This window comes from Dicentrarchus labrax, unplaced genomic scaffold (genome assembly GCF_905237075.1).
Source record: "Dicentrarchus labrax unplaced genomic scaffold, dlabrax2021, whole genome shotgun sequence".
NCBI classification, from domain to species: domain Eukaryota; kingdom Metazoa; phylum Chordata; class Actinopteri; family Moronidae; genus Dicentrarchus; species Dicentrarchus labrax.
In genome coordinates, this window is record NW_026136714.1 from 20,691,859 (window position 1) to 20,719,831 (window position 27,973).

The following is a 27,973-nucleotide window of genomic DNA, read 5'->3' on the forward strand; positions in this document are numbered from 1 at the left end:
ATATATACTTGTTTAATCCACAATCTAATGTTGCCATAGTTTTAGCTAGTATTGCCTTTTCAATAAGTGTCTCTAATGCTCTTTTTCTTCTGAACATGGAATTATCTTTTCTTGTCAAAATCTGATTTCACCAGCCAAAAAACACTGCATGACGCTTGATCTGTTTTGGTAAGAAGATATACTGAATGGCCTCCACTGAGCCTCTGTCCTCTATTGTGAATAGAGCAGTGAAGTGTCACTAATGTGGCTCTATTCATTGGTTTGCAGGCCTCAGTCTTCATGACCGTCCCACCACACACACTAGCACACACACACACACACACACACACACACACACACACACACACACGCACCCACACACACCCACACACACACCTCCTTCTCCTCTTTGCTCCTCTGTCCCGCTCTCTCTGCTGTTGTCCTGTTGCTCCACTAAAGCTGGTAGATGATAAAACTCCCACAGGTCACTTGCTTTCTGAAAGGTGAGTCTGGAGGAACCATAGCTTTAGATTTCAAAAGGTCTGTGTGGCTGACGTCTCTATTACAGTATTCATTTGACACTGTTAACTGTGATTGTCTCTCTGATCACTGTGCGGCAAATAAATGCCAATAAAACATACAATAATTAAAGAAATGCCCTCACTGAAGCAGGTCTCCATTATCATGCTTCATAGCAGACAAAATATGTAAGATTACATTTAGGGATGATCCCTACACAGTAATATTGAACCGTCACCCAGTCCTAGATACAAGTACAAACTTTTAAGGTGCTTTTAGAACCACTAACCTATATTTAAATGTTTGCTGATATTCGCCAATCACAAATTTCCATGGCTGTAGTTCCAGCATGTGTTTGCTATGTGTTTGCACATGTTTACATGTTTATTCATAGCGTACGTCTGTTATCAAACGCAAACATTTTAGAGCAGAGGGTAAGCCACTTCTTGATGCATGATGCAGTCTATATGAAAGCCACTCTCATTAAATATACAACATTTACTACTGTGTTACTTTTACTTACTACTAAACAACACACTGTTGAGAATTGAGTCACTGTCCAGAAATAAAACCAGAAATGACTTGTAAAGGCAAGGATGTTATAAAGTTATAAAGCCACATTTGAAACGAGTCAAAACTTTGACACCTATCTCACTAAGGCGGAGCTAACAGATATTTCCCGCTCCAACCCCCTACACGTGGTTATTTATTTCATTTTATTATTATTATTATTATTTTATTAACAATAAAGCACGCCAAGATGCTAATTGTCTCTGTTTGGATCAGCCTCCAGCGACCATTTAAGTGAATTAGCCGCGTCCCCGTCACCGGCTGTGAAAGGGTCACTTCTCGTCCAATTACTGGCTCCACCTCGTTAACTCCTTCAACGCCAGGCCGTTGCCATTTTTTAAACATGAGCTTAATTATGCTAATGAGCTTAAACATGCAAATGACCCATGCTCTTTCATCCTAAACTGTAGGCTCAACAGCTATTTGAAGACATTTTAATTCGTTTTTGACACTGATTAATTTTTTTGCTGCTTGTGTTAAGTGACCTCAGAGAAGAAAAAGGCTCTGAGAGACTCCTTTTTTTTTGCTCAACACGTGTTTAGTAGCAGGTGCGAATGTTGCTCTGTCTGGAGTTACATGTATGTTATACTTAAGAACATTTTTAAAAAAGGACCAATATATGTTTCCTTTTAATATTCTGTGGCTGAAAAGACTTAAAATCTGAACCTTTGTCAGTTGTTAAAAATGCATCAGCAGCTGTGCCCACACAGTAAAAATGGGTTTTATTTACCGAAAACAATTTCTATGAAAGTTTTCACTGTATGCCTTGTGATTTAAACAGATGTCTTCTTTAAGGATGCTGCAGAAAGCTTTTTTTTTTTTCCGGCCTTCCTGGGGGTCGAATTCGTCATTCATTCTCACAACTGGAGCCTGAGTATCCCATGAATAAATTACAGTGTTTCATAATTGATTGAGAGAAAAGATGCAGATGTGACAATAGTTGGCAAAACGACACAGCAGCTAATTGAAAACATTCTTGAAGGGGTTCCAGATGTAGTTGTCATTTCTTTTTTTCCTACAGTAAAGTGCAAAATTAAGAATTCATCTGGATAAGACTTTGATTCGCTCGTCTCTTTCGTCTCATTTGTCTCACCTCGCTCGTGCCACCGGACACCATCTTGAAAGAAGACGCCAATTTTACCTACTATTTTATCAATATGTCGTTTATCATTATAATAGACGTATCTGATGTTAATGACGATAGTTTATAAAACAGCTTATTAACCTTAATGACAGTGTGATCTTTTAGAATTGATAGGTTGTCTCACCTTCAATTATACTGAGTAATGATGATATAGATTTAATTAATGCTTAAGTGCTCTAATGGCTTTTTTACAGCAGCTTCAGTGGAGTTTTTTTCTTTATTGTTTGTTGTTTATTTCTATGTTTGTCAGGGCCAAATATCAGACCCAGGGGCCGTAAAGACACATGAACATTATTCTAGGTTAGAGATGTAAAGGGAACAAATAAGAAAGAAGAAATGTAGGTGTGATACTGTACATGCAGTTAAAAGGCCATTTTAAACAAAAATCCCAAACGACTGAAAAACTATGTGATGATGCACTTTCATCAGACAAAATCTTCAAGTCATCTTGAAGCTGTGTTTGCTTATGAACTTCCAGAAGTCTTCCCTTTGCTTCTCTGCTGTCCGTCTGTCTGTGTATCTGTGACTGAGTGAACGCCTCGAAAGCGCCGTTCAATCCCACTGTTTGGGAGCACAGATGCACATTCAGTCCTGTGTTCTCTGCAGTCTTAATAGTGTTAACCCGTCAGCTGTCCCCAAACTGAGGACACAAGCGTCTCCAGTGTTTTCGCCGCTAAGCCGGATTTTCACTCTTTCTCGCCGAGCAAGTAGCCAACACAACTTCTACTGAAAACCATCCTCCTCCTCCTCCTTTTCTCTCTCTGTACTCTCCTGCTGACTGCTGCTGTCTTTGACAAAACACACTGTAAAAATATTTTTTTCTTTTTTTGCCTTATATTTAAAATGAGCAAGATTTTTGTTCACTGAAAAAAAAGCTTTTAGACACTAGAACAAAGAGAAACATTGTATTAGAAGCTTTTATCTAGTCGGCATAATGGTTTAAAACACCCACTGGTGTGGACTCATCATAAAGAGCACCATAAAGGTTCCTGGGCTGCATTTGAAACTGACATTTTTTTGTGTTTGCTTTTAAATGTTTCAGATTTGAAACGCATGAATACGGCTGGCTATTAAACCTCAATACTTTGTTGGTACCAACTCAAATGTGCTTGTTGTACCGAGGTAAATCTGTCAAGTACCGTAAACTTGTTTGTATATTGTGTGATCAAATGTTTCATGCCATCATTTTGCCAGTTTTAGACAATGGCAAAGTTCTTGTATGGATGTCTGTGGTTAGACAACATTAAACATTGGAGAACTTCTTTTGCTAAATGAAAAAAGTTTTTGCAGAAAAACACGTTAATATTTCATATAGAAAATACTGTATTGTGTCAAAATGTTGGTATCATATTGGAGTAGTAGTATTGCACATTGCATAACATGCCTTTTGAAGTTATTTTTTAATTTGAGTGTTTTTTCTGAATCAGAAGATTCTTGTATACTTCTCTTTTTGATCACAGCAGCCTGATCGTTGTCATTGTCTTTTGTGATCAAACTTTGCTTCACACAAAATTCTTTACCTACTTTCTCTTGTGTGTTTTTTTGCACACTGTCACAACTTCCAGCCTCCTCTCTTCACCCTCTAAACCCTCCTCCTCCCTTTCCCCTGCCTGCCCTTCTCTCTTTCTCCTCCACTGTACATCTTTTCCTCCCTTCTCTTTCACCGCCTTTGTCTGCTGCCTTCGTGTCTGACTTTGTCCTCCTCTGCGTCTTTCACACTCCCTCTCCGTCTTCATCCCTCTCTGTCCGTTCACATCGGGACGAGGGGCGCTGGGCGCCTCTGACAGTGCCCCTAATTAAGACGTAAAACTGTGGGCAGCAGGTTTCTGAAGGTTACACTGTCTATACCGCAGGAAGTGATAAAGAATGGAGTCACTGATGACATGTGACGTTTTCACCGGGGATGATGCAAACCGCTGCTAATGAAGTCGGGGCTATGGAGGAGAAAGCGAAGGGGACAGGGGGCCTCTGTGTGTGTGTGTGTGTGTGTGTGTGTGTGTGTGTGTGTGTGTGTGTGTGTGTGTGTGTGTGTGTGCAGGTTTTGCTCCAGAAGCCTTTGGGATTTCAGGGCAGAATATTTGACTCAATTAGACAGAACGAGTACGTGAGAGTTGCTGCCCTGCACTTAGACTGATAGGTCCTTTTTCTAATCCAGTGTATCTGATAGTCCTGCTGTCTACTGCTCATATGTAAGATCATTCTTATGGCTTGGTGATAAATCATTATTGTCATTTATTGACTCTCAGTAGAATCCCATGAATGATTCTACAATCATATTTTTTACAATTCAGTTATTCAAATTCATGATTCCAAGTAAATCATTGTTAGTGCACTTGTGAAGACTTTATTCTGAATCATTACATGCGATTTTATATATACATTGTGATATACAGTATATGACATATTTTAGAAATAGTATAGTAATAGTAATAGATATTGTGAGTAGAGCTGTTTATTGAGTCATACGTCGAAAGTTGTAAATGTTTGGTCAGAATCTTACTTGTTCTTGGATCTGATATTTCAGATCGACAGACAGATTTAAATCAGGAAACCTTTCTAACTTTTGGATACATTTCCATTCATTATTATTTTCACATTTCTTTAACACTGATGCATTGAGCAGTTTGGTATGTTTTGTTAAATGAAAAAACGCATTTGTTTGACCTGACAACAAGCATGCTGGGGTAGAAAAGTTTGTCCATTTTTATAAATTAGTTTGTGGCTTGCATTCAGTGTGCAGGCGTCACTCTTTCCATATACGTTCATTTAGAATAGCTTTGCACCTTCATGTAATATCCAAAAACTAAAATGCCAAAGAAGCAGGACAGAATATAATTTATAATGTTGTTTAAAATGTGTGTTACGCTACTGTATGCTTGAGTTTTCGTACAGATAACAAAACGATACTGTGTAAAAAAGACCTGATAGAGCATTTAATACCAGTTTGTCAGCAGGGCAGACTTGTTGTACCTGCTGAAACAGTTAGTCCATTGTCAGTAAATGTTCACACTTAACTCTACCCTGGCCTCATTCATTTTTTTCTTCTATTATTTTTATTGGTCATTATTTCTTATTTTCCTACCGTCTAGGCGTCCAATAATGTTAAATTCTTCTAAAAGAATAAAAAGGTATGAAAAGCTGCCTTTTGGAAGAGAAATCACAAAAGAATGGTTAAATCATTGACATGGCAAAATGTTTTCTTGGTTGAGGGGTTTTATGGGTTTTTTTTTTATAATACTGACCACAGGGAGGTCAATTTCCTCCCGCAAACAAAAAACAAACACTTAAAAAAAAAAAAAACCTGTTTTGTCTTTCTGTATTCTATTTTAGTTTTGTTTTTAAGGTACCATTTTTAAATTATTAATTGACCCAGAAAAGCATTGAGTATTAAGTCATAATCTTTTCAGCTAGATAAAGATGAAATTAAGCTGTATCCCAACACACTCCCATGTAGACGCTACATTGGTGTCATATTCCATCACCGCTGTATGGAGTCTAGTTTGCTGGCATGAGATCAAGGCCTAAGCATCTGCAGTGAATGTATGAAACCTGTACACTGTAAAATATAAAAGCTGAAGCACAAGTCAAGCAGCATTTTCAACCAGCAACGAAAAGAGAAATTGAACTGAAAAGTGAATGCATAAAACATGACAGTTGGCGTTTTCCTTCAAACACAATAATCTGGACACACTGTGTTGAAAAGCGCATAATATAAAAGACTAGAAGATGAGGTGTTGCTGATTAGCATGCGCGTCAGTACAGCCTAACAGTACAGTACAGCTTGCTTCCCCCAAAAACTTGGAAACTCGCAAAGAAATGCTCTCGGCCAGTTAATGTAACATCATATGGGGGTCCTCCTGGTGAAATATCCCCTGAGACTTGCAGTATGCACATAGAAATGAATTACATGGCCACCAACCTCGCCATTAGGAAAACAGCAGTTATATTAGCCTTTTTAATGCCGTGCAGTAGAGAATGGAGCTTCTCCACACTGGTGAATAATTACACTTAATACTGAGTGTTTGAGATGAGGCTTCAGGCAACTGGGAATGTCTGTAGTTCCCAACATATGCAAATAAATTAACATAATGCAGATCGCACTCAGATTTGTGCTCATGGCAGCAGCAGAAGTTGAAACGAGTGTTGACCGACTGCAGAGCTTGAAAACCTGCTTAATTAAACAGTGCAATCAGTGTTACTGCACAGATTTAAATCATGAAAAGAGCAATGACAGATACTTCTTTTTCATGTGAGGAAGATGACATTTGGAGATTTTGAGTTAGAATACACTAGACACCATTTAATTTAGCAGTCAATGATATTGGCTTAATTAAAGATAGAAAGTTGCATTATAGATAGAAAATTGCATTTAATGTGATTTGACCCATATGGTGTTTCAAGTAAACCAAGACTGCACATAAATTCAGTTATTAATTGATGTGTACAGCATTGTTAACGTAGTTGTTGATTGGTTTACTGACAATTGACTGTTTAAGCACTACAGCAGATAATTCGACATGTAGGTACAAGACTGCACTAATAAGAAAAAACGAGAACATTAGTGATTTATTGAGATGCCTTAAACAACCCAGTGGTTTTACCTGACTATAGTAGCTTTGTGGATTTTGACTCTTGTCTGTCAGAGGCAATGGTGTAAGTATTAGTCTGCAAAACCTCTTAGGGAGAAGGTCGGCACCACCAAGGTCCCACTGAGACTCTACCATCCTATCATCCTGCTCTTCATCTCTACCCAGCTCAACTGAAAGTTTGCAGGAAACAGAAAGATATATCTAAAAATATATATATATATACCCCAACATGTATTAATTACAATAACTTGTACTGTAGCTGCATCCCAAAAGTTGCCTCCTTTTGCTGTACTATCACACTCATCTTCACACTGCCGCCCAGTGAGGCCACAAAATGCCCTCATTTACTTAGAGCAGAATGACGTTTGTGTGTTGATTCCACATTTTTAAAGGGAGAAAAAGAAAATCAGACACATTGGAAAGTGTGAAAAAAATAATTTGCGTACATTCGAAACTAGAAAGTCAAGGTGAGAAAGCCTCCATCACCTGAGAAATGGTTAGTTGATGTGTTAAGTTGACACTGATCTGGAAAGGATCCGAGCTTGATTATTGACAGGCAGGAATACTACTTCCCTCATCCAGGATCACTGTGAGTGATACACAAAAATGTGATTGTGACCTCTTGAAGCTTTACACAAGGAGATATTAAAAAAAAAGTTGTACTTTCACAGGAAATTTACATTAATGCTTGTTTTTGCACATAAAAACCTCAAGATAGATTGCCTGTGCTATAATTTATATGGTTAATTGTAACTGTTTCCAATTCCTACATCCCTTCTTCTCAAACCATGCTGATTCTATGGAAATGCACAAGAAAATGTATTTATCTCACATTCATACTACATAAATACTTCATTATTATTTGTCACATCATTACAAAGTAGTAGCTGAAGCACTGAACATAAGTACTGCCTGCAGTAGTGAGGATAAGATGGAGAATAGATGTATGCAGTTGGACTTGTGGATATCAATATACATGCAGTGCAGTTTTCTACCCGTCGCTTCTAAGCTGGTAAATCTTACCCTCAGACACGACCGCAGTGTTGCAGCTCGACAATCCTCACCAGTTCATTGGTGTGAGCATCTGAGCCCAATGTGAACTCTAGCCCAAATGTGACACACTGGCTCTGGCCATATGCAAGCTTTTCACCCCTCCTCCCTCCGCTCATACTGGTGTTGTGAGTACACGAGTCATGACTGTTGGCTGTGGCAACACTCTGACTCACATAACCCCTCACAAAAGATCGGGCCAAGCTCCTTCAGCCCAGGCCATGCCAGGCCGTCTCCACATAAGACTCTAATTGATTTGATGGACTTGTGCGCCGTTCACACCCCTTCCCCAAACAAACAGTCCGCCCAAGATTTGTCTCCATTGAGACAAAGAGGCAGTGCCCGCCCCCCTCTCTCGCAAAAGCAACACTCAGCGACTGCCTGAGAGGGCAGCGTCGGCCTGCCAAACTTGTTAATTTCACTGCTGGGCCTCGGGGAAGGTTTGAGCGTGCTGTGCGACGATTCATCATACTGCAAATCAAGCCTCCCACGCCCTATCTTCTTCAAACTCCCAGGTCAACCTGAGTTGACTCAAGTTCAGTGTTTTTTTTACGATCGTAGCCAAGAGTGGTGACTAAGGACAGTCGTGAGAACTGCAGTGCAGCTTAAGAGGGTGGTCCCTTTAAAAAAGCAGATGTACCACAGAGGCACACAACAGTTGTTTTTATATGGATTGATTTCAGTGTAGCACACCCTGAGACCTCCGCTAAGTGTCTGTAAACCCTGTGGATTTCTTAAAGATACACTCGCTGATTTTGCACTGTGCATTACTACACATAGATTTTTCTGAAAGCATCAACAGTGAGCTGGGAGGGAGTAAAGGGATTTGGAAAGGCTATTGGGTATAAATAATAAAAGATCAGGCAGTGTGGTGAGCCTTCTTCATCAAACAATCTCAGAAACTAAGCCCCAGGAACCAAACTGAAACTGAGCCAGAAACTTAGATTCCATTTTGCACATTGTTTATGGTTGAATAACCATAACGATAATTTAAATAAGACAAGGAAGAGATTAAAATATCACTTATTTTAGATTGAAGGTTTGCATGCATTCTTCTTTTAGGAACCAAAACTCACGAAGGGTCACATCTGTCACCTTGTGTGTTCCTGTGTGCTGCGTGCGTTTTGAGTAGGGAGGAATGATTGCACTCAAAATGAGAAGCCCCAAGATTTACTGCAAAAATAATGTATGACACCAAAAGTGTGTTATTTCCTAGACATACAGGGCCCAATGAAACTCAACACCTGTGTGCCTTAACATTCGATGTGCACTTTTGAGAAGCTTTTAAGAAGCTCACAAGGAAAGATGATTCTTCCCAAGGAGTATTTACTTGCCGTATTCGATTTGTTGGTTTGTTTTAATCAAAACTAAAGAGCTCCAGTCTGTTCATTTGTTTTCCGTTCTTTTCATTCTGTGATTCTTTGTGTTATTTTGTCTTTAGTGAGACTTTAGGAAAGCTGAGAGGAAGACAGCATGATGGAAACACACTGGAGTGGAAAAGTTTTTAATGCAGGATTGTCTCTGATGCCAGCAGGGACATGTGTGGTTAAAGGAACAGAGATCAGGCCTTATTCAGTTCCCCTGATAATTCTCACAGAGAATTAACATTAATCAGCAGCTCTATGAAGTGTTGAACCACTGTTGCCTCCTTTTTTTGTCACTGCAGCTGCACATAGACTGTATGGTTCCTTCAGGCTCCACCCAACCAAGTAACAGCAGATAAAGTTAGCGACCAGCTAGTGGAGAAAGAGCAACTTGTGAGTCACATATTTTTTTCAGGAGCTGGTGGAGACTAAACCAGAGCTAAAAGGACAGTGAATAATGGACATCAGCAGTTGTTTGCCAACGTGTGTTTCTGTAAGATGGTTTTTAGCTAATAGTCAGAAATACATTTAATGCAGCTCCATAGTTATGTCCATCAATACTTTCTAATTAAAAGAAAATGTAGTAGTAGTAGTAGTAATGCATTTTTCTAACATGTGGGTAGTCAAACTAGTATTCAGTCTTGAGACATAAATAATATTTATTTAATCAAGGAAACGTACGATGTAAAACATCGTTCAGTCACATGCAATTGAACCTCATACTCAAAAAGCTTAAAAAACAATCCCAAACGTCTTGAGAGCTGTACAGAGTTAAATATTAAAAATCATGCAGTTGAATGGGACATACACATTTTAAATCCTATGTGTTAACTCCACTTGTATGGTGCAAAGCACTCAAAGTCTTTCCAAGTTCAGTAATAACCCATGGGTGTTTAGAGTTTGTAGGACACAAATATTGGTTAAAATCAATATTTAAAGTACAGACGTACAACATACAGACAGGTAACAATTTAAAGTAAAAACCTGAGTGAATGAGTAGAGAAAGATGACAAATGCAAATGCTTTCATTCAGGACATTGAAAGGTTTGATGAGAATGAAAATGATGTGAATCAATTGAACACCTATGGGACAATGGAGAGGGTTCCAGAGAGGAGGAGATTGGTGTTGATTTTTCCCTTAAATTGTCACCCATCTGTATATCACAATATGGCAAAATCACATAAACACCAATCAAACTGATGTTCAAAGCATTAGATGTGTTGATCTGTCGTGTTATTACATGGAACCAAATTCTTTATGCATTTACAACAAAACCTATATCGTAGTCCTAAATTTAGTGAAACGATCATATGATTCCGCTCAAAAATGATTGAATTATTGTTCAGTCCGAACATGTATATATCCTAAATGTGTTCCACACCAAACATTAGATAATCCAGTTTTTTTTTAAAATGCACAGTGGAACCAAATTTGTATATTAGTTTACTCATTCTTGCTCACTTTGCGGCTCTCCACAACCAGTAAAAACTCTGACATAAAAATCTGTTTCTTGTTTGTCCCTTGCATTGATTTATCACCTTACATTGATTTTTATTTATGCTTTTACACAGAGGTTTTGGGAGCTGTGTGTACGTGTGTGTTTGGTAAAATGCCTGTTGTCGGTCCACCCAGTGTGTTTTGCTGCTAATGTCTCCACTGCTCAGGTCACATTAACCCAGTTCTCACAGTTTGTAGCCCATGTTTAAAAAAAACACACACACAACACCTCCCTGTAGTCAGCGTGGCTTCGGGCTCCTTCACGCTGTTATATTTCCAGCATCGCTGGCCGATGATCACATTATTTACTGCTTGTATTAACATGCGGCTTGATAAGCATATTTTCCTCAGTAGAGCTAACAAGATGCTTTATCACCGAGCCTTTCCACCCGGCGTAGCAGGCCGCCACCGCCGCTCGCTTGTATTTCTACCCTGTTATTTTACAGCCTCGTAAATAACAACTTTTCTCCTCGAGATTTAAAGCTCGAGTTTTTGCTGTAAAATCAAATTTAACTTTGAACATGAAGGCAGATTTTGGTAGTGAATTATGAAGCCAGAACCTTTAGTGTAAATCAACTATGAGCTCTGCTAAATAAGCAGAACACCTTTGGGAATATATAGCACAACAACACGGAGTAAAAAAAAATGCTTTTTATCATCAAGTATCTGTCAAGTACGTATATATAGTTATGTCCTTAAAATTGTGTTTTACTTTTGTTTACTTTGTGATTCATTTGGCTTTTAATGAATTTCTATTTAAATTAATTTTATACAAGGTACTAAAGTGTCTTTTCAAATTATGGAAATCTCATTTGTGGGTAGGAATTCTGCATTTTTACCTACAGCTAATGTGTAATTTTCAAGATCGTTCACACTGATACCAAAGTATCAGTAAAACTGAGTTTATGTTAACAGCTTACTTCACATCCACAAAATCGAATATTTCAGTTTTAAAATGAAAAGAAACTTCCGTTTTTTGTAGAACAAGAATAAACAGGTGTTAATATCATTATCAAAAGATAAAATAATAAATAATAAGACCATAAACGCCCACAATGACACAGAATAAATGATTAAACAATTAAAAAACTTGATGTGTTTCAGAAGTAACTTTTCTGTGTGTCAGAGCCGAACACTGATAAGGCAGCTACAGATGCTTGTGTACTGGCAAAGATAAAATAAACCAAAATTGTCAGAGAAACTAATAATAACTAATTCATCAACCCACAACACAATTATCTCCTTTGTGTCTTTGATTAGACACAATTTTTCATTAATTCTTTTGTTTTACCTTTTTTGTAATTGTAGTTAATCATGTCAACTGCAGGAAAGCGTTGCATGTTTTTGGCAGTTCACGTCGGCACGTCATTAGCTGCAAATCTGCATCTTTAATTTGTTGATTAACTCTTAAAAGAGAAACGAGGGCTGTGATCTCTCGTGTGCTAATTGCGTCTGAAGGATCAATGATTCAGTAATGATACAAATATGAGATGTTGCTTTTTTAGATTTTTTTTTTTTTCTTGTTTGTTTGTTTTTTAAGGAATTGCTTGGAAAGAATATGAATATTCATTGCAAATCAAATCCAGAGGAACAATTAAAAAACTTAACAATTCAGAATTACACACATGAAAGAGAAACACATACAAATCAACCTTGTCTCCTGCCTTTTTTTTTTCTTTTTTTTTTTCCCCTCGCACTTGCTCCAGATTCATTTCAGGTCGGGGTTGACCCAGACCAGCCTTCCTTTTCACCTCTCGACCGGGCGCAACGCCAAACCCATTTCCTCCTGCATTAGTCTCATCAGGGACTTTAATATGTGCCACCCTGTAGGAGGCGAGCCTCCCTGGCACGTGCACAACACACACACACACACAAACACACCGCCCCGTCTTGACAGCTCACTCCAATTACTGGCCCTCCCTGTCGCATGGCCTGCATCTCCGCTAAGAGCAGATAACATGTGACCCCGTCCAGCATGCCGCTGGTGGAGGGGGAAGAGGGGGAACCATGCAGGGAACAGGAGTAGTAACACACGCCCACTCACACATTTACACACATTAAAGGGATACGTTCCAAAAATTGAGGCCAATCAAAGAGTTTCATTCCAAAATGAGATCTTCAGCACTTGAAAATATATCTGCCTACTCTGACAAAAACACGACTGGCATCGAAGTAAAGCACATTGCTGGTAATGAGTCATCTTAAAACCTTTGTTTACAAATAGGTTTTTGAAGATTGAATCATCTGTGTTTTTGAAATATTGACAGATGAATTTTAGGCAACAAAGTTTAGACCAAATGGATATTCAGCATATTTAATTTTTGGAAAAAAAACATTGAGTTTTTTTTTTTTCCTTTAAGACTGAAAATAGAAAGGAGTGATTAATATTAGAAGCTGTCTGATTGAAGATGCAGACAGTAAAGGCTGCTGCTATGGAAGGTCCTGTAATAAAAACAGTGTACAGTAGTAACAGGTCAGACAGTTAGATTGAAGCGGCATCTTTTGTATTAGCCAAAACAATGCAATTATGAGTGAAAGCGGCTCGATTTCACAAAAAAATTACAATGACTCATAAAAAGTTTTGCCCTCTTTTGTTGGAGCAGAAATGGAAGGCAAATTGCTAAATTTATTGTGTTTAAACTTCAGTTTATTATGTGTTCAGAAAATAAGCTTTAATAGCCAAACACACTTAGTCTGTCCCCGTACACAAAGACAAACATGGACTTGACCAACAACTCTGCACTTGCTTGTTAATATTTTATATCTAGTTCGTCTCCCCTCTAATATGTCCTTTATTGCCGTTCATGTAGACCTCAGGGATAACAAGAAAGCTGCAATTTAAAACACATTTCTCTTAGGACTTCCTGTAATAATGACCATCAGCACTCTGTGAACTGCTTCCATCACAGGGAGAGGCCTTACTGTGACTTGATGCTAAAATTCTACAGAGAAGTTCTTCGACTGCAGCAGTTGATTACTGTCCATATTGTTTATAACACAAGCAGCAAATATCACTGCATAACATTTTAATAAGATGATGCACCTGATCAGAAAAGAGGATGTTGGGCATCCTATACACACAAGCAAGGAGCTCCTTTATCTTACCTCTGCACCTCCTTTAATATCTGCAGAAATGTAATTGTTTGCTATAGGGGATACATTACTCTGCGTCCATGAGCAAGACACCCAAATCATGGATGTTGTTCATACATATTTTATCATCAGTGGTGCAAGCCTGCGATCTAAGCAGCAGCGAGGTTCATTCCATTTAGCATAAAACAGACAAATTTCATGGTGGAGTATTAACAGGCAAATATTACACAGACTTTAGTTAGCCAAATGCAAGATAGGGTCGTGGCCTGGAGACATGATGTGAGCTTATGTTTTGAGTGCAGTTCTGAGTGTTTGTGGCGTCTCTCCTGGCCTCTCTGGGAGGACGGTTGTGGTGATGACACGTAATTTAAAAGTACAGATGAGCCCACCGGCTCTCTGTGGACACTGATCCACTGTGGCACACAGAAGAAAAATTAGCAAATGGCCCCCTCTTTTATTTTTGGTTTATGTTTGGAATCCGTGTTCAGAAACACATGTTGTCTGAGCGTGTTGTACGGCAGATCTGAGCTTTTGGGACACTGAACAGCTGTGTGTCCACTGCAGAACTGGCTTCTTTTTTGTTTAGTGGAATGTGAGTGCTGCTGCGGTATCAAACTTGCGTCATCTTTCGAGGTTCAAATGTTTTTTTTTACTGTATTTGTATTGGCAACTAGCGACTGGAAAAACTTTTATCTATACAGTGCTGTTTTGGTGGTTTGCAGAATTTAAAAATGTCACGCTACAATTTTTTCCAATCTGCCCACCTATCTGCTTTTCCTCTCAGCTCTGAAGGCCGCTTGCATTTTTAGAAACCACACAGTTGGCTGAAAAAGGCTCAAACTTAAGGTATCGTGACCCTTCAGAAGTATTTAAACTTTTATCAAAAGAACACGGAGATCCAAACAGGTTTTCAGTGGCCTCTTAGCATCACTTAAAGCTGTGACTAGTTCTTCCTACAAGCATCTGCTTAGCACTACTAGCTAAAAAAGAGACTGGTGGACACAGGAATGTTTTTGTCAATGCTTTACACAACAAATGTTAAGATCTGCAGCATGTGGGCATCACGTGGGAAATGGAGGGAAAGATTTGGGCGACAAAAAAAAGTCTATCGCCTCACAGGTCAGCTCACACGTTGTACAAGAGTACCATTGTACCAGGAGAAGGTGCAGTCTATAAACTGGCTCTTCCTTGACAGACAGAGTGTCTCAGTCAGTCCATTAGCTGCAAACCCAGTTGTCTGGCTCGAGTGGGTTGACTTGGACGAGCTCTGTCTAACTCACTTCAGCACATATCAGCCCAAGAACAATCTCTCCTCTGTCTGATCCTCCTGGCACCGCTCCATGCCGATCCTCCCACGATCTCCCTCTCTTATGATTATTTTATCATTTTAAATTCTTTATGCCGCATTGCCGTGGCATCGTCCCCGCTAGAGCAGAGCGGCGCGTTGGCCATACAGTACATTCACACTACAGTTATTTGGACGGCGCTCCGGTGTGGCTCTGTCCCGGTCCCTCGGTTGGATTCTGCTCGTCCATTAGTGCCATCTGTGCCTTCCTGCGCCGTCTGTGAGGGCCCCGTCGACGCCAAAACGATTGGCATTTCTCTGGAACAACCAGAGGGACGGTGCCCAGAGCTTTTAGCTGCCAATGATGTGCACTTACTCTGACAAAACCAGAGAGGGTGGGGGTGGGGGTGCAAGTGAGCAGGAGGCCCCGGCAGGAAACAGCTGCACCTACAGTACTGCAGCCTCCATGTTCAAGCTTCAGGAGATACCACTTATCCCTGCAACAACAGACAGCTGATGCAGAGTCAAGAGCTGGTTTATTGTAGACATTTAACTGGCAATATTATACACATTGACTGAGTGCATGGGTGAACAGGTACAGGTTGACAGGAAACAGAATAGAACCAGGTAATCCTGCACCAGGAGATGTAAACTTATTACCTATCCCTATCTTGTATTATGTCTTAATGTAATGACTTCTAGGCTTTCAGTTGATGTGAGGTCAAATCGCCATGTTGGCCAGCATCTCCCCTGCTGAAGTGCCTTTGAGCAACCTTGCCTTAAAAAGCCCTAAAACTTTCAGGATTTTTTTATGAAGCTGAACCTGAATGTACAGCAGCAAAGAATGAACTTCCCCACAGAAGCAGAGTTTATCTCTGAGCAATTTTCATGTTTGCACCATAAAAATATTGGTATGAGGTTTTTGAGGCCTGTTCTGAAGTCAAGCAAGCCTCATAATATTTCTGAACTCCCAACAACAGACACCACCAGTAACATGCTGCCATTGTGGTTTTTCAATATGGCTAACCCTTCAACAGATTCATCCTTTTCTCTGGCAACTTGCTCTTGCTGCACAATACCTGGGATACACATTGGACAGTCAGACCAGCCTGAATATATATTTAAGGGCTTTCACCTGATGCTGTTTTGCAGATCAGTTTAGTGTTGTGGCACAAAGAAGCAAAACAGATTAATTGCCACAGCTCATTCATATTTTGACACAGACAATGAATATGATAAAAGAAGGAAGGTAATTCTCTTGGAAACCTGAGCATACCAAAATAAATTGCACTTAAATTGTTTGGACTGACATGAACAAACAAGAAGATACATGACAACAAAGATTGCTGCACCACGCTAAAGTAATACTCACTGAAGTCAACAAGAAAATGCAGAAATGCTAAAACTTGCATGATGGTTCGGATCAAAGAACCAGACCATTTTCTTCACCATCAGTTTCTCTTTTCTCCACTCAGTAAAATATTCCTCTGTCTGCAGTAGATGGGAGCCAGCGATTCTCTGACAGTCTGCAGACCATATGCTGCTGCCTGCTAGCATAACTTTTTACTGCAAGCTGTCGCTCTCTCCTTCTCTGCTCCCTGGGTCAGTCAAGTAGCAATCAGAGCCTGATTGGCCATCAACCACCAACTTTTTTCACACTGAAACTATTGGAGCTGTGTTGTTGTTCGAAAGGCCTGAGATGTAAATACTGTGTCAGAGATTGGATTTTTATATCATGAGATCATTGTTGTTGCTGTTCGCTCAGGATTCAGATTAGGAGGGTTACTGTTGTCTGAATCAACACTAACATAATAGATTAGTATTACACTGACCTAGCATAGCATGATGCTAACTTGAACTGATAAAATACAACTTCAGTTAGACGGTACAGCATTCCACTTGTCCACTTGAGGAAACCCCTGTTAAAACAGTGAGTTGGGAGTCTCATGTTCATTAAAATGCATCAAACTAACTAAATGTGTTTGTAGCACATGGGCCAGTCTCTTAGAATTGTTTACCTATTAGTTAACCAGATATTGCTTGATTTAAATGATACCACCCGTGATCAGCTGGATTTGAACTGGAGACGTTGCCGTAATGTGGTGTGCATCTTAGACCACCAGATCACCAGGGAATCCCAAGAAATGAGTTCTGGGGGACAGTTAAATTATTCCATTTCTACAACATTTATTGTGTCCACATCCCCTTTGTGACATTACTAAAGGCTTTTACACTGAAAGGCTAATTTTACTTTTAATGGCAGTTTATCTACCTGTGCATAGCACTAGTTCTGAGGTCATTCAAACTCTGCAGTGGGAAAATGAAGTGCTCTTTTTACTTTTACATGGGTACTTAGATGAGTCAAGGAGTGAACAAGGATGCATGATTGGCTAGAACTGCCATCTAGAAACACATTTGCTTGATAATAGTTTAATATTGCTGTTGTTGAGATTCTGTAATGGCAGAAATAATGCAGTCTAGAGCCTCTTTGGGACTAAAGTGAGGTATCATAAGATACACTATATGGCCTAAAGTATGTGCACAGCTCTGTGCACTGTTGGTCTGGGACAGCTTTTCATGGTTAAGGCTAGGCCCCTTATTCCCAGTGAATGATAGCAAATAGTGTGCTTCCAACTTTGTGGCAATAGTTTGTGTTTGTGCTTTTCCTGTTTCAACATGACGATGTGCACAAAGCCAGACCATAAAGAAATGGTTTTCCCAGTTTGTTGCGGTCACTGATCTGCACAGAGCCATAACCTCAACCCCATTCAACACCTTTGGGATGAAGTGGAACGCTGACTGTGAGCCAGACCTTATCACCCAACATCAGTGTTGGACCTCACTAATGCTCTAGTGGCTGAATGGGAGCAAATCCCTGCAGCCAGGTTCCAAAATCTGCTGGAAAGCCTGAAACCAGAGAAGTGGAGGCTGTTATAGCTGCACATTAATGCCCATGTTTTTGGAACAAGAAGAACTATCACAAATGGGTATAATGTTGTTAATGGGTGTCCGTATACTTTTGTCCATGTAGTTTATGTGTTTTTGGCAATGACAGAGGCTTAGGCATCAAAGTTCTTCACAATACCTACCTGTTCATGTATATATGTAGTGTGTAGTATATACATAATACATAAATATATATATATATATAGCATATACATAAAAACAAGCATTTATAAGATGGATATTAAGCAGAGTTAAAACCCCTTTCCTGTTTTGGAACGGGAAGAAAATGTCATCCTTTCCAGCCTCTTCCATGATATCTGCTAAACTTCACAGTGAAACGAGTAACTACTTTTTTTTTTAATGTTGTCCTCCCATGTACCTTATGTGCTTGTATAATCTTTATTCATCTCTTTACAATGAGAAGAAATGCCCGAGTTGTCAGCGAGCATCATGTATTTGGCCGAGTCTCAGGTGGCTCTGATTTCCCAGCAGGCCAGATGGCAGCGCTGTGTGGGCAGTGTGTGTGTGTGTGTGTGTGTGTGTGTGTGTGTGTGTGTGTGTGTGTGTGTGTGTGTGTGTGTGTGTGTGTGTGTGTGTGTGTGTGTGTGTGTGTGTGTGTGTGTGTGTGTGTGTGTGTGTGTGTGTGTGTGTGTGTGTGGAAGAGGGGCTGTGAGAAGAGGGCCAGCAGCCTCGTGGAGGGAGGATTGCTCACACCCTGGCTCTCTCCTCTGTCCCCGTGCAGCTGTGCTTCTCCCTCCAACTTGAACTTTTAATTTGTTCAATATGTGGCAGAGGACACAGAGTAAAACAGAACACATGTCTGGTGGCTGAGGCTCGACAGGCAGGGACAATTCACACTTCTTCGTTTTTTTCTTCCAAGGGTTGATTTCTTGCACTTAGGGTGGGTTGTACAAGCAGGAATGAGTTTAATCACTTTTTTTAAATGATTCAACCAGATTTAAAATCAATGGTTTAAATTACACCGTGGATCATAAAAATTCCAAGAGTTTAAAGTTAAAACCACTTTAATTACCATATAGTCCAGATGGAACTGATCACTGACAAAAACCCATAAATAGCACCATTGCTTCTACAGTCTCTTTTACACGCTTGGAAGGTAAGCAGTATTCAGCTGGTTGCAATCTGCAACATTACCACTAGATGCCATGAAATCCTACACACTGGACCTTAAACTGACCGTGTCTATATAGTCAAGAGGCAGATATATAGGGAGCGAGCAGGATAAAATGTAACACTGTGCCACCGTGATGCCAAAGAAGGGCTTTCTTTTTAAAAAACAAAAGTCTTCTTCTCATGCGAATGGACTGTTAGATCTTTTGGAGGACAAAGACAGAATTAAGAAAGAATGAAGAAACATGTCTTCAACAGGTTCACTCGTGCTTGATAGTTACAATACTGTTTGCCTTCTATGACAGACAAAATTTAAAAGGTCAGAGGTTAAGTTAATACTTATTCTCCAACTTGTTCCTTTTTCAGACATTTCTTAAGTTACATGATCTAAAAACTCTGTTACACTTTGTCAGTTTGAACTCTCATCTCTGTTGAACTTGTTTGGAGCAAGTTGGTGCCACAACGACTGAATTAGCCCTGAATCAACAACAAATCACAAGATTTGGGATTTGGGGTTTGGGGGTTTTGTGTGTGCCTCGAAATTGAACTCAAAGTGCGATACCACTTTTCTCAGACGAAATACAAGCACAGGTACTACATTCTGGTACTTGCCGATACCATGTACCGCTATGAGTACTCAATAATACCATTACAGTTCTTTGTGTTACAAATTAAATTATACTAATGTGCTTAATATTACCCTACATTTACTGTAGAACAATGTTTCTGTGTATCATTACCAGAACATTCCTTGTGATTTCTGACTCTGATGAAAGACCAAAACTTTTTCTAAACCAGCTCAGGTGGACGCAGCAGTGTATACTGTTAGTAGTCCATGCGGTCGAAAGAGGAACATCTATAATAGCTATATGAGTACTTTCTAGTATAAATTATCTGTTCAGCTCATTAACATTTTGTCAGAACAACAGACAACTGTTGGAATAATGTGATGAGTGTTGCAGTCGTCCTGTTGCTGTTGGATTAGGTAAGCCCTAGATTAACTAAGCTACTGTATAGGCTGCAAAGCTCTAATGTGAAGAGAAAAAAAGTCTCTGTTCTGGTAATAAAATCTTTCAAAGCCTGTAGCTTATCACTGCAAAATAAGCATCTTGCAACTGGATTACAACTCTCATGCTTGCAAGTGTTTTCACACTACAGTCCAGATGGGAGATTCGTTCTGTAACCTAAATCGATGCCTTCTTTCGTGCATCTTTTTTGTCTATGATATTGTAAATGTGACAAACTATACAATCAATTAATACAACAATCCAATACAAACATTTGGAAGCTAACTCACCATCAGCTGTGTTTATTTCCTGTTATTTGCGTCACAAAGAGACAAACACATGGCAACTTAATTTTTCAGTTGTAGTTTTGTTTAGTTTATAGATTATGGAAGATTTCAAAACTATTTTCCAAATTAGAGAAGCAAAGCAACACACAAGTGTAACTTCAAGGACCTTACTAACACTCTGGATCGAATCCTTCAAAATTACCTACGAGATGTTGTTGATGTTATGATTTTAAGGTGAACTGACAATAAAAACCCTTCAGATTCAGTACCGGCACACAATGAATGGATGGATTAATCAAAATATGACTTAACGTTCACTTTCCATTCCTTTGGAGAGTTGGAAGACGTGTTGAGTTGCAACCTACAGTTGTGCCTGCTCGCTAAAAGCTTTTCATGGTCTCTGGAGACACATTTCAAACGCTTCAAGTTTCATCTTCAACTGTATCCATGTCAATAACAATGACATTGTTCACTTTAGGTTTAATTTCTTGGATGACTAATTCATTGTTTGCAGATGTGGCTTTTAAACAGGTGCAACCAGCTGAGACAGTGTAGCTGATTTTGGAAATGATTGCAGTGGAAATGCATACTATGAAAACCATGAAGCTATCCAGCATTTCCTCTGTGACGTCTTTTGAAAAGTTTACACAACCTTTGTTGACTCCAGTGATCTTTCCACCATGTACCACCTTGACACCAGGAAATGGGAAAGTGGACCTGTACGCCTTAAACATCCCCTTTTTGGACATTAGACATAGGCGCAGACATTGTCACTGACCCAAAATGTTACGCATAATCAAAAAATAAATTTCAGTTTATCTTGTTATAGGTCTTAAAACGCCACTCAGGCATGAGGCAACCGATTTGCAGTTACGTTTTACAGATATTGCTATGCATGTTTGACTCAAATCTTCTAACTACTAGAAACACAAATATTCCTCAGTACCATCCCAGTCCTTTCCCAGAAAAGTTCCCAAACAATATTACATAAAGCATGACGATTATTATTGTATCCTGATTCCTGCAGAATGTCATAGCAAGACATACTGCCCGAGCACAAAAAAACATGAAATGGCACAGAGTTTGGTCTGAGCTCCAAGTTGTTGCTATCTGTTTTCTGATTCTCCCCGGCTCGTGCAGCACTGCTCGAGAGTTGCAGCTCTGGGGGACTTCAGCTGCTCAGGGTGCGAAACACTGCGAGAGTTGAGAACCAAACTCAAACACATACAGTCACACTCTCTGCACTTCACTTCTGGAGCTCTGCCTCAAGTTACAAGCCAACAGTCCAAGTGACAAACATGTTGTCTGAGGACTGTGCAAATGTGGACCTCTGCAGCTCCTGTCAACACGCAGCGAGGGCCCGCTAACAAGACTTCAGTGTAGGTGGCTAAAACTCTTGTTAGACAGTGAAGTATTCTTCAACATGCAGAGTTGGGACTGGGACTCGGGAGGATTATTTCAGATACTGAGATTATTGAGTACACGAGACAATTTGGTTTTTAAATATTTTTATTAGTGTTGCACCGTGCAGCCAATGAATTAAGAAAATCAATCAACAGCTTTAATAATTAGTTTAAGCAGTGATTTTCATACCTTTGTTGCAAAAGATCTACTTGTGCATACATGTGCGTTGGACCTCTCAGGTATATCAGCAGTGGATGTTGTTATAATCAGTTTAGTTTGATATCACCATTCAATAATTTCTCATTTATTTCAATAGAAAGCCAGTGGAGTGTCTGTAATGAACCTTATTAATCACAGTCTTCGTTTGGAAGTCGACGCCTCTCGCTGACCCCCACCTCACCCCCTCCTCTTGTCTCTTCACCTCTCCATCTCTCTACCTGACTCATCCACCCGTCTATCTGCAGTCACGCTCCCGTCCGTCTGATGAGATTTCACTGACATTTCATGCTGACATATTCAGACTATTGTTCTGCCGCTCCGGGTGGCACAGGTGGGCCTCCATCTCTCCAACATGGCCCAGTTACAAGGCGGTGCTCCCTGCCAAGTCAGGCCCCGCTCATCCGGGAACAGGGGAGCTGGAATGGGTTTGACCGTATTGTGCTGCACCTGCTTCGCCCTCGCACCAGATCCCCCTGCTTCGCCTGCCATTCTGCTGCCGCAGAGAGCACTTCTTCCCTCACCGACCCCCCCCCTGCGCCGTAAAACCCGTAAAATCCACTGAACTTAGCCGCTCTGATGGCTGCGGCCAAAACAGCATCTGATGTGCCTTATTTGTTGACTGTGTGAGATTAGTTGCAGAGGGTACACGTCGAGGGGCTTACCATGCAGAGATGGAGCGAAGCCCCCACCCCTCCACCAAACACCCACCATCCCTGCCAAATAATGAGAAATGGAAGATTCTCCAGCTTGTCTAAAGCCCTCGTCACAGTCGGTCCGTGCACACTTCTGCTCCCGAGCCAGACTGTAGTGCAGATACTGTAAGAGCTCCCACACCAGAGGAACTGGCTGCTGACTTCTGCATTCACCCTGCAGCTCAGGAGCCAATCTCTTGGTCCTTTCAGTCCATAATACCTCAGTGTGAAGCATCCACCTGGACTGTGTGAGGCCTATATGTGCAAGAATGTGCTTTTGTTTTCTCCAACATAAAAAGTGAGACGTGCAGCTCAAATATATGCAAGTTTTAATGCAGATTCAGCACATGAATCAGAATTAAATTCTATGCCAAGTTTCCAGTCACACATTTTCTGTTTCCCCTGAAATTTAAACCAAAATTGGAATCCAAACCTTTTCCCATCAACACTACTGCCACTTGAGCTGTGACTGATGAGCACAGTCCCCCTGCAGATGATAGAACGATCTTATAAAATCCACAATCTTACCACAGACCAAAGGTTGTAGTATTTGTGGATATTGTATTTGAAGAGTCATAATCAGTACACTTTTTGAAGTCACCTGTCAGGGGAAGAGAAGCAGAAAGCAGCAGTTTCTGGACACATTATTTTAGTTCTAAGAAACCAGCTTTCTGGGAGAAATCAGGTTCAGGAAATGAGAAAACATATTTCCATGTGCTGGATTTGCCTGTTTAGTCTTACTGTACATGTGGTTGGTCAGTAATCATGTTTCTCTCTCTTCCACTTACCGTTTTTTAATCAAGATTAGCATATTTCTAATCAAAGACCTCTTTTGTGAAATGACGCTGCAGCTTCATCTTTTATTTTTTGGACTGCTGACCAATTGACAGGACAGTCTGTGTAGTGTGAGGACAGAGTTTTTCTTATTTGATTTCATATGCTTTGAGCTGTGGAAACCATCTTATTCAGACTGATTTATTTCAGTATCAGTGGGACTTTGGATTGTTTTATTTTGGATACAAGGGTGCACCTCTTCAAGTGATGCTCTGTTCTATCAGAGACTTTCTCCGTCTTAAATCTTTGCCTGCGTAGCCAAAAAAAAAAAAAAAACAGTTTCTCCCGCAGAAACGTGGCTCTGTCAGTTTGGCGTCTGTAATCCTTTAACCTGCCCAGTATCTCAGAGGTTCACACTGTCAGTTCACAACTTTTTGTTTTGGAGGTTTTTGTGTGCTTTGACTCTCAAGGGACATACATGTTGCACAGTAAAGGGTTTCGAACCAAGAAACTGTCCTCAGTAAGAGAAGTTTACAGTGAGGTCTGTATATTATCCGACATAACAGAAGTATTGTTTGTGGGAAAACATGTTGCTTTTGAGTCATTTTTGAGTCTTTTTCACAACAAAGTCAAAGCACTACTCAATACATATTTATAATTAGTCAAAGGATGCAGAGATGCAGAGGACAAATCTCCCAATAAGGATTAATGATTAAAGTATAGCTAATTACCTTCACAATGTTGGAATCAGGTCACAGTAGGCACATGTAAACACACTGACAGAGCGAGGAGTTGTGTGTGTGTGTGTGTGTGTGTGTGTGTGTGTGTGTGTGTGTGTGTGTGTGTGTGTGTGTGTGTGTGTGTGTGTGTGTGTGTGTGTGTGTGTGTGTGTGTGTGTGTGTGTGTGTGTGAGAGAGAGGTTGGAGGCCTCCTGGCTGCTGGGGATTCGCTGTGCGAGAGCTCCCTCTTGGTGCCAGTCTGTCTACTGTTAGTGAACAGGCCACTGCTGCACTAGGAGGCTCAGACAGCTGCCTGGACACATGCCACACACACACACACACACACACACATACACATGTTGGGTGAGACCATGCACTGGGAGACGTCTTTTTGTTGGAAGAACAGGAATAGTTGCTGCTGGTTTACCATTTGATGCTTCAATTGAATTTAAATACATTTTCTCCTGATTGGAGTATTGTTTGACTTTATTTGTCCTGAAATAATACTGTCATGAAATTGTCTGTGGAAATCTGTGTTCTCTGTATGTTTTAAAAATGTAATTTTTGCATTAGCTCTTACTATTCTTATTATTTTTCTTACTCTTATTATTATTGTTATTATTGTTGTTTTAATTCTGTGTTTGTATGTATCAAAAGACATAATTAATACATATACGTAAATATTTTGGAATATTTTTACTTCTTTTTATATTATACCTACTATTATGGACACACTATTTTTTTTATTATTTTAATATGAATATCTGTTTTCCAAGTGTTAATTATCACATCAGGGAGCTGATTTTTTATTAGAGGGTATGATATGATATGAAAATAATGAATTAAGAAATAAATAGAAATATTAGCAAATCTCAAAAAAAGGTCTGAATTACTGTACCTGGAAAAACTGCAGTAAAGTATGAGGTGGTTCTGAATGATAAAAGTTGTAACACTCTTTCTTTCTCTCTGTCTGTGCTTTTCAGGGTCGGTGTATTAATTTTAACCGTGTGCAGCATTAGTAGAAGAGAGCGACGCCTGTGTGAAAACCAACATGTGCTGATCGCTGTGGACAAGAGAAGAATATCAGGTTTTTTTTTTTTTTGAAGATCTGTAATCTTGCAGCTAAAACCACTATCTGTTCACTCCACTTTACTTTGCGCACAGAGTTTCCCTTCTGGTTCTCCGCTCTTTGACCTCTGAAGCACAGAGTGAAATGTTTATATTAATTCTCATTCTTTAAGTTATTGACTGCATCTTTCCACCACCAAATATTTTTTTAATTAAGGAAAAAAAAAGTTAAGCAGAAGCACAGGACGCCCCAGAACTTAGCACTCAGAGTCGGTTATCTGTTCGTGCGCACCAAAGGCTTAACATATTCTGACCATATTGTGCCTTCTGTGGAAAACCTAATTTCATGGACACAGACGGAAGCTATCTAAAAAGAAAAAAAAAACATGGAGGAAGGGCCGTTTGCCTTTGGCGTAGAAGTCGGAATAATCCCAGTGGGCCTCACAAGTGCAGAAGTCCGTTGCCTTTTGGCAATGTCTCATCACAAACCCTCTCCAACTTCAGCAGTGCTGGATGCCTGGCGGCTGCCCTTTGACTGGCTTATCTTGTCATTTTAACACTGAGAAGTGCACACGCATGACAAATTGTAGACAGGATGCCCCAAGGTATTGGAAGGCACTAAGACTTTGCCTTTAGTTCTTTTTTTTTTTTTTGAAGACACCTTCATTTCATTATGCACTCGGGACACGAAAATTAATAGAGCGTTATTCGACCGCAGGACAGCCTCCTGACCAGGATGATCTCCAGCTAGGTTTGAGGGATTGATGCCTTTAAGACCTTGACATGGCGCTTGGTGTTTTTTGCCCCTGTTTTCAGCGCAGTCTGCTCTCTGCTCAGCAAGGCGTAGCACATCACAGCCCATAAACAGGCCTATCAGTTAAGACTTTTAAGATATAGATACAGCTGCCTCGACACTCCTCTGCCCACCGTCTCAATCCTCCGAGGGCTTCCTGGCTGCGTCACAACTCACTAGTTCTCTCAGCACCAGAATATCAAAGTTTAATTAAAATAATTAAAGGCAACAGCAAGCAGCAGCCTGTGAAGACTTGGCTGTCTCTTTTTTATGCCTTTTGACATTGAATGACCTATTACTGCGTTATTCACAGGAAAAAAAGAGGACACCGCGCCACGGTGACGGTGCACCACGTCCAAAACGCAAACCCAAAGGAACGGATGCGATGGACGGATAAGTATTGTTCATTTCCAGAAATTATGTCTCCCCCCCTCCTCCACCCCAACTCCCTTACCCCAAAAAGCAGGGGATATATATTTATATATATAGTGGAGTTCTCAAGCGCGCTGTCATGACGCCAATCCCAAATGATGTTAGTGTGAGCGGAAACACTGTGGGGGAGGAAAGGGGGCAGCAGCTGAAGAAAAAGGCTCGAATGATCCAGTCACTTCGGATACCGTACTTCAGATGCAAAATGGATATTCGAGTCGAAACCTGACAAAGCGCGCCAGCTTTGACGGGAAGCGGTATAGACAATGACCAGTGGCTGGGTCAGTGGGATGTCTCTGTGCAAGCAGGGAAGCTTATCAAATGACACTAAAAATAAGTTCAACAACCATCAAGTTTGAGGGGGAATGGGTGAGCGTCTCACATTCGGTGGGCACGAGAGCGCGCAACACGCCAGTCTAATTATTCCTTTGTTTCCTCCTTGTCTCCGATCGGAGGGACATAAATAATTCCAAATCAAATCCTCGGGGTGTGCTGGTATTTATGTCCGACTTAAACGCTTTTAGCCTCTTGCATAATTTTGCAGGCTGACATTTAATAGGCTCATCAGCCTCTTTCTGGACGGACGGCGGACGAGGAAATTTAAGCACTTAGATCCTGTCTTTTTTATGTTACAACCAAGAGCACAGGAATGTTATTAACCCGAACTAATGAGATATTTACATAGCAGTCACAACACGGGTCGCACTGCTAAAAACACGTCACATGTCCCCTCTGCGTCCTTTCCTCACATCATCACACACCATGGTATTCGGTTTGAACACCTATTGTTGTTGATAATTGTTGAATTTCTTTGTGCCTTCTAGTAAATCGATGCCTTTGATGGAAAAAGTATTTTTGTATTTCTGCACTTGTTAAATGAGGTTGTTTTAATGTCACACCAAAAGTAGAAGAATTATGTGTTTTTTTGAAAACATTTTTTCACTTCAGCCAAGTTTTTGTTAACTTCATCACTATAAAATACAACTGAAGCTTTAAAAAAGTAAATCACCACAATTCTTCATTTCATTTTGTGTCACCATTTCTTTCAGATTTTAGATGATTTGATTTGCATGGACGACTTTCTGCTTCGTACATTATTATCAGCTCATTTAAAGTGCAGTTATTGTAATTTATCATTTTATTATCTTTAAAATTGTACAGTTTTTGTCTTTCATGCTGCCTTTTTATATAAGCTTAGCACCTTTATGTCCAGGTTCAGGTCACACAAGCTGCACATATGTGTGTGAGTCGCAACCAAAATATCAATAACATCTTTTTTGCAAAGCTTTTTTATACGAGTTTTACACTGTTTTTATTTTACAGTCAAACAATTCCTGTTATTGTTTTACACTGCAGTCTGTTGTGTCAAATATACATTCAATGAAAAGCCAAGAGTGTTTTTGTTTTTTCTTT

General features: G+C 40.0%; 1 protein-coding gene across 2 annotated transcripts in view; it reads left to right on the plus strand.

Moving 5' to 3' along the window:
• antxr2a (ANTXR cell adhesion molecule 2a) overlaps window positions 1-27,952 on the plus strand; it is a 74,484-nt gene extending 46,532 nt beyond the window's left edge. Inside the window, exons 17-18 of one of the 2 annotated variants that reach the window (XR_007887492.1) lie at window positions 25,254-25,357; window positions 26,445-27,952. Coding sequence is in view for 1 of the 2 variants with exons in the window: in XM_051422888.1 (XP_051278848.1) it covers window positions 25,254-25,289 (36 nt within the window). In the remaining variant the exon portion in view is untranslated. Of the gene's footprint in view, window positions 1-25,253 lie in introns of both variants that reach the window. The other variant, XM_051422888.1, reaches the window with a different exon arrangement.
• Window positions 27,953-27,973: the final 21 nt, after the last annotated feature.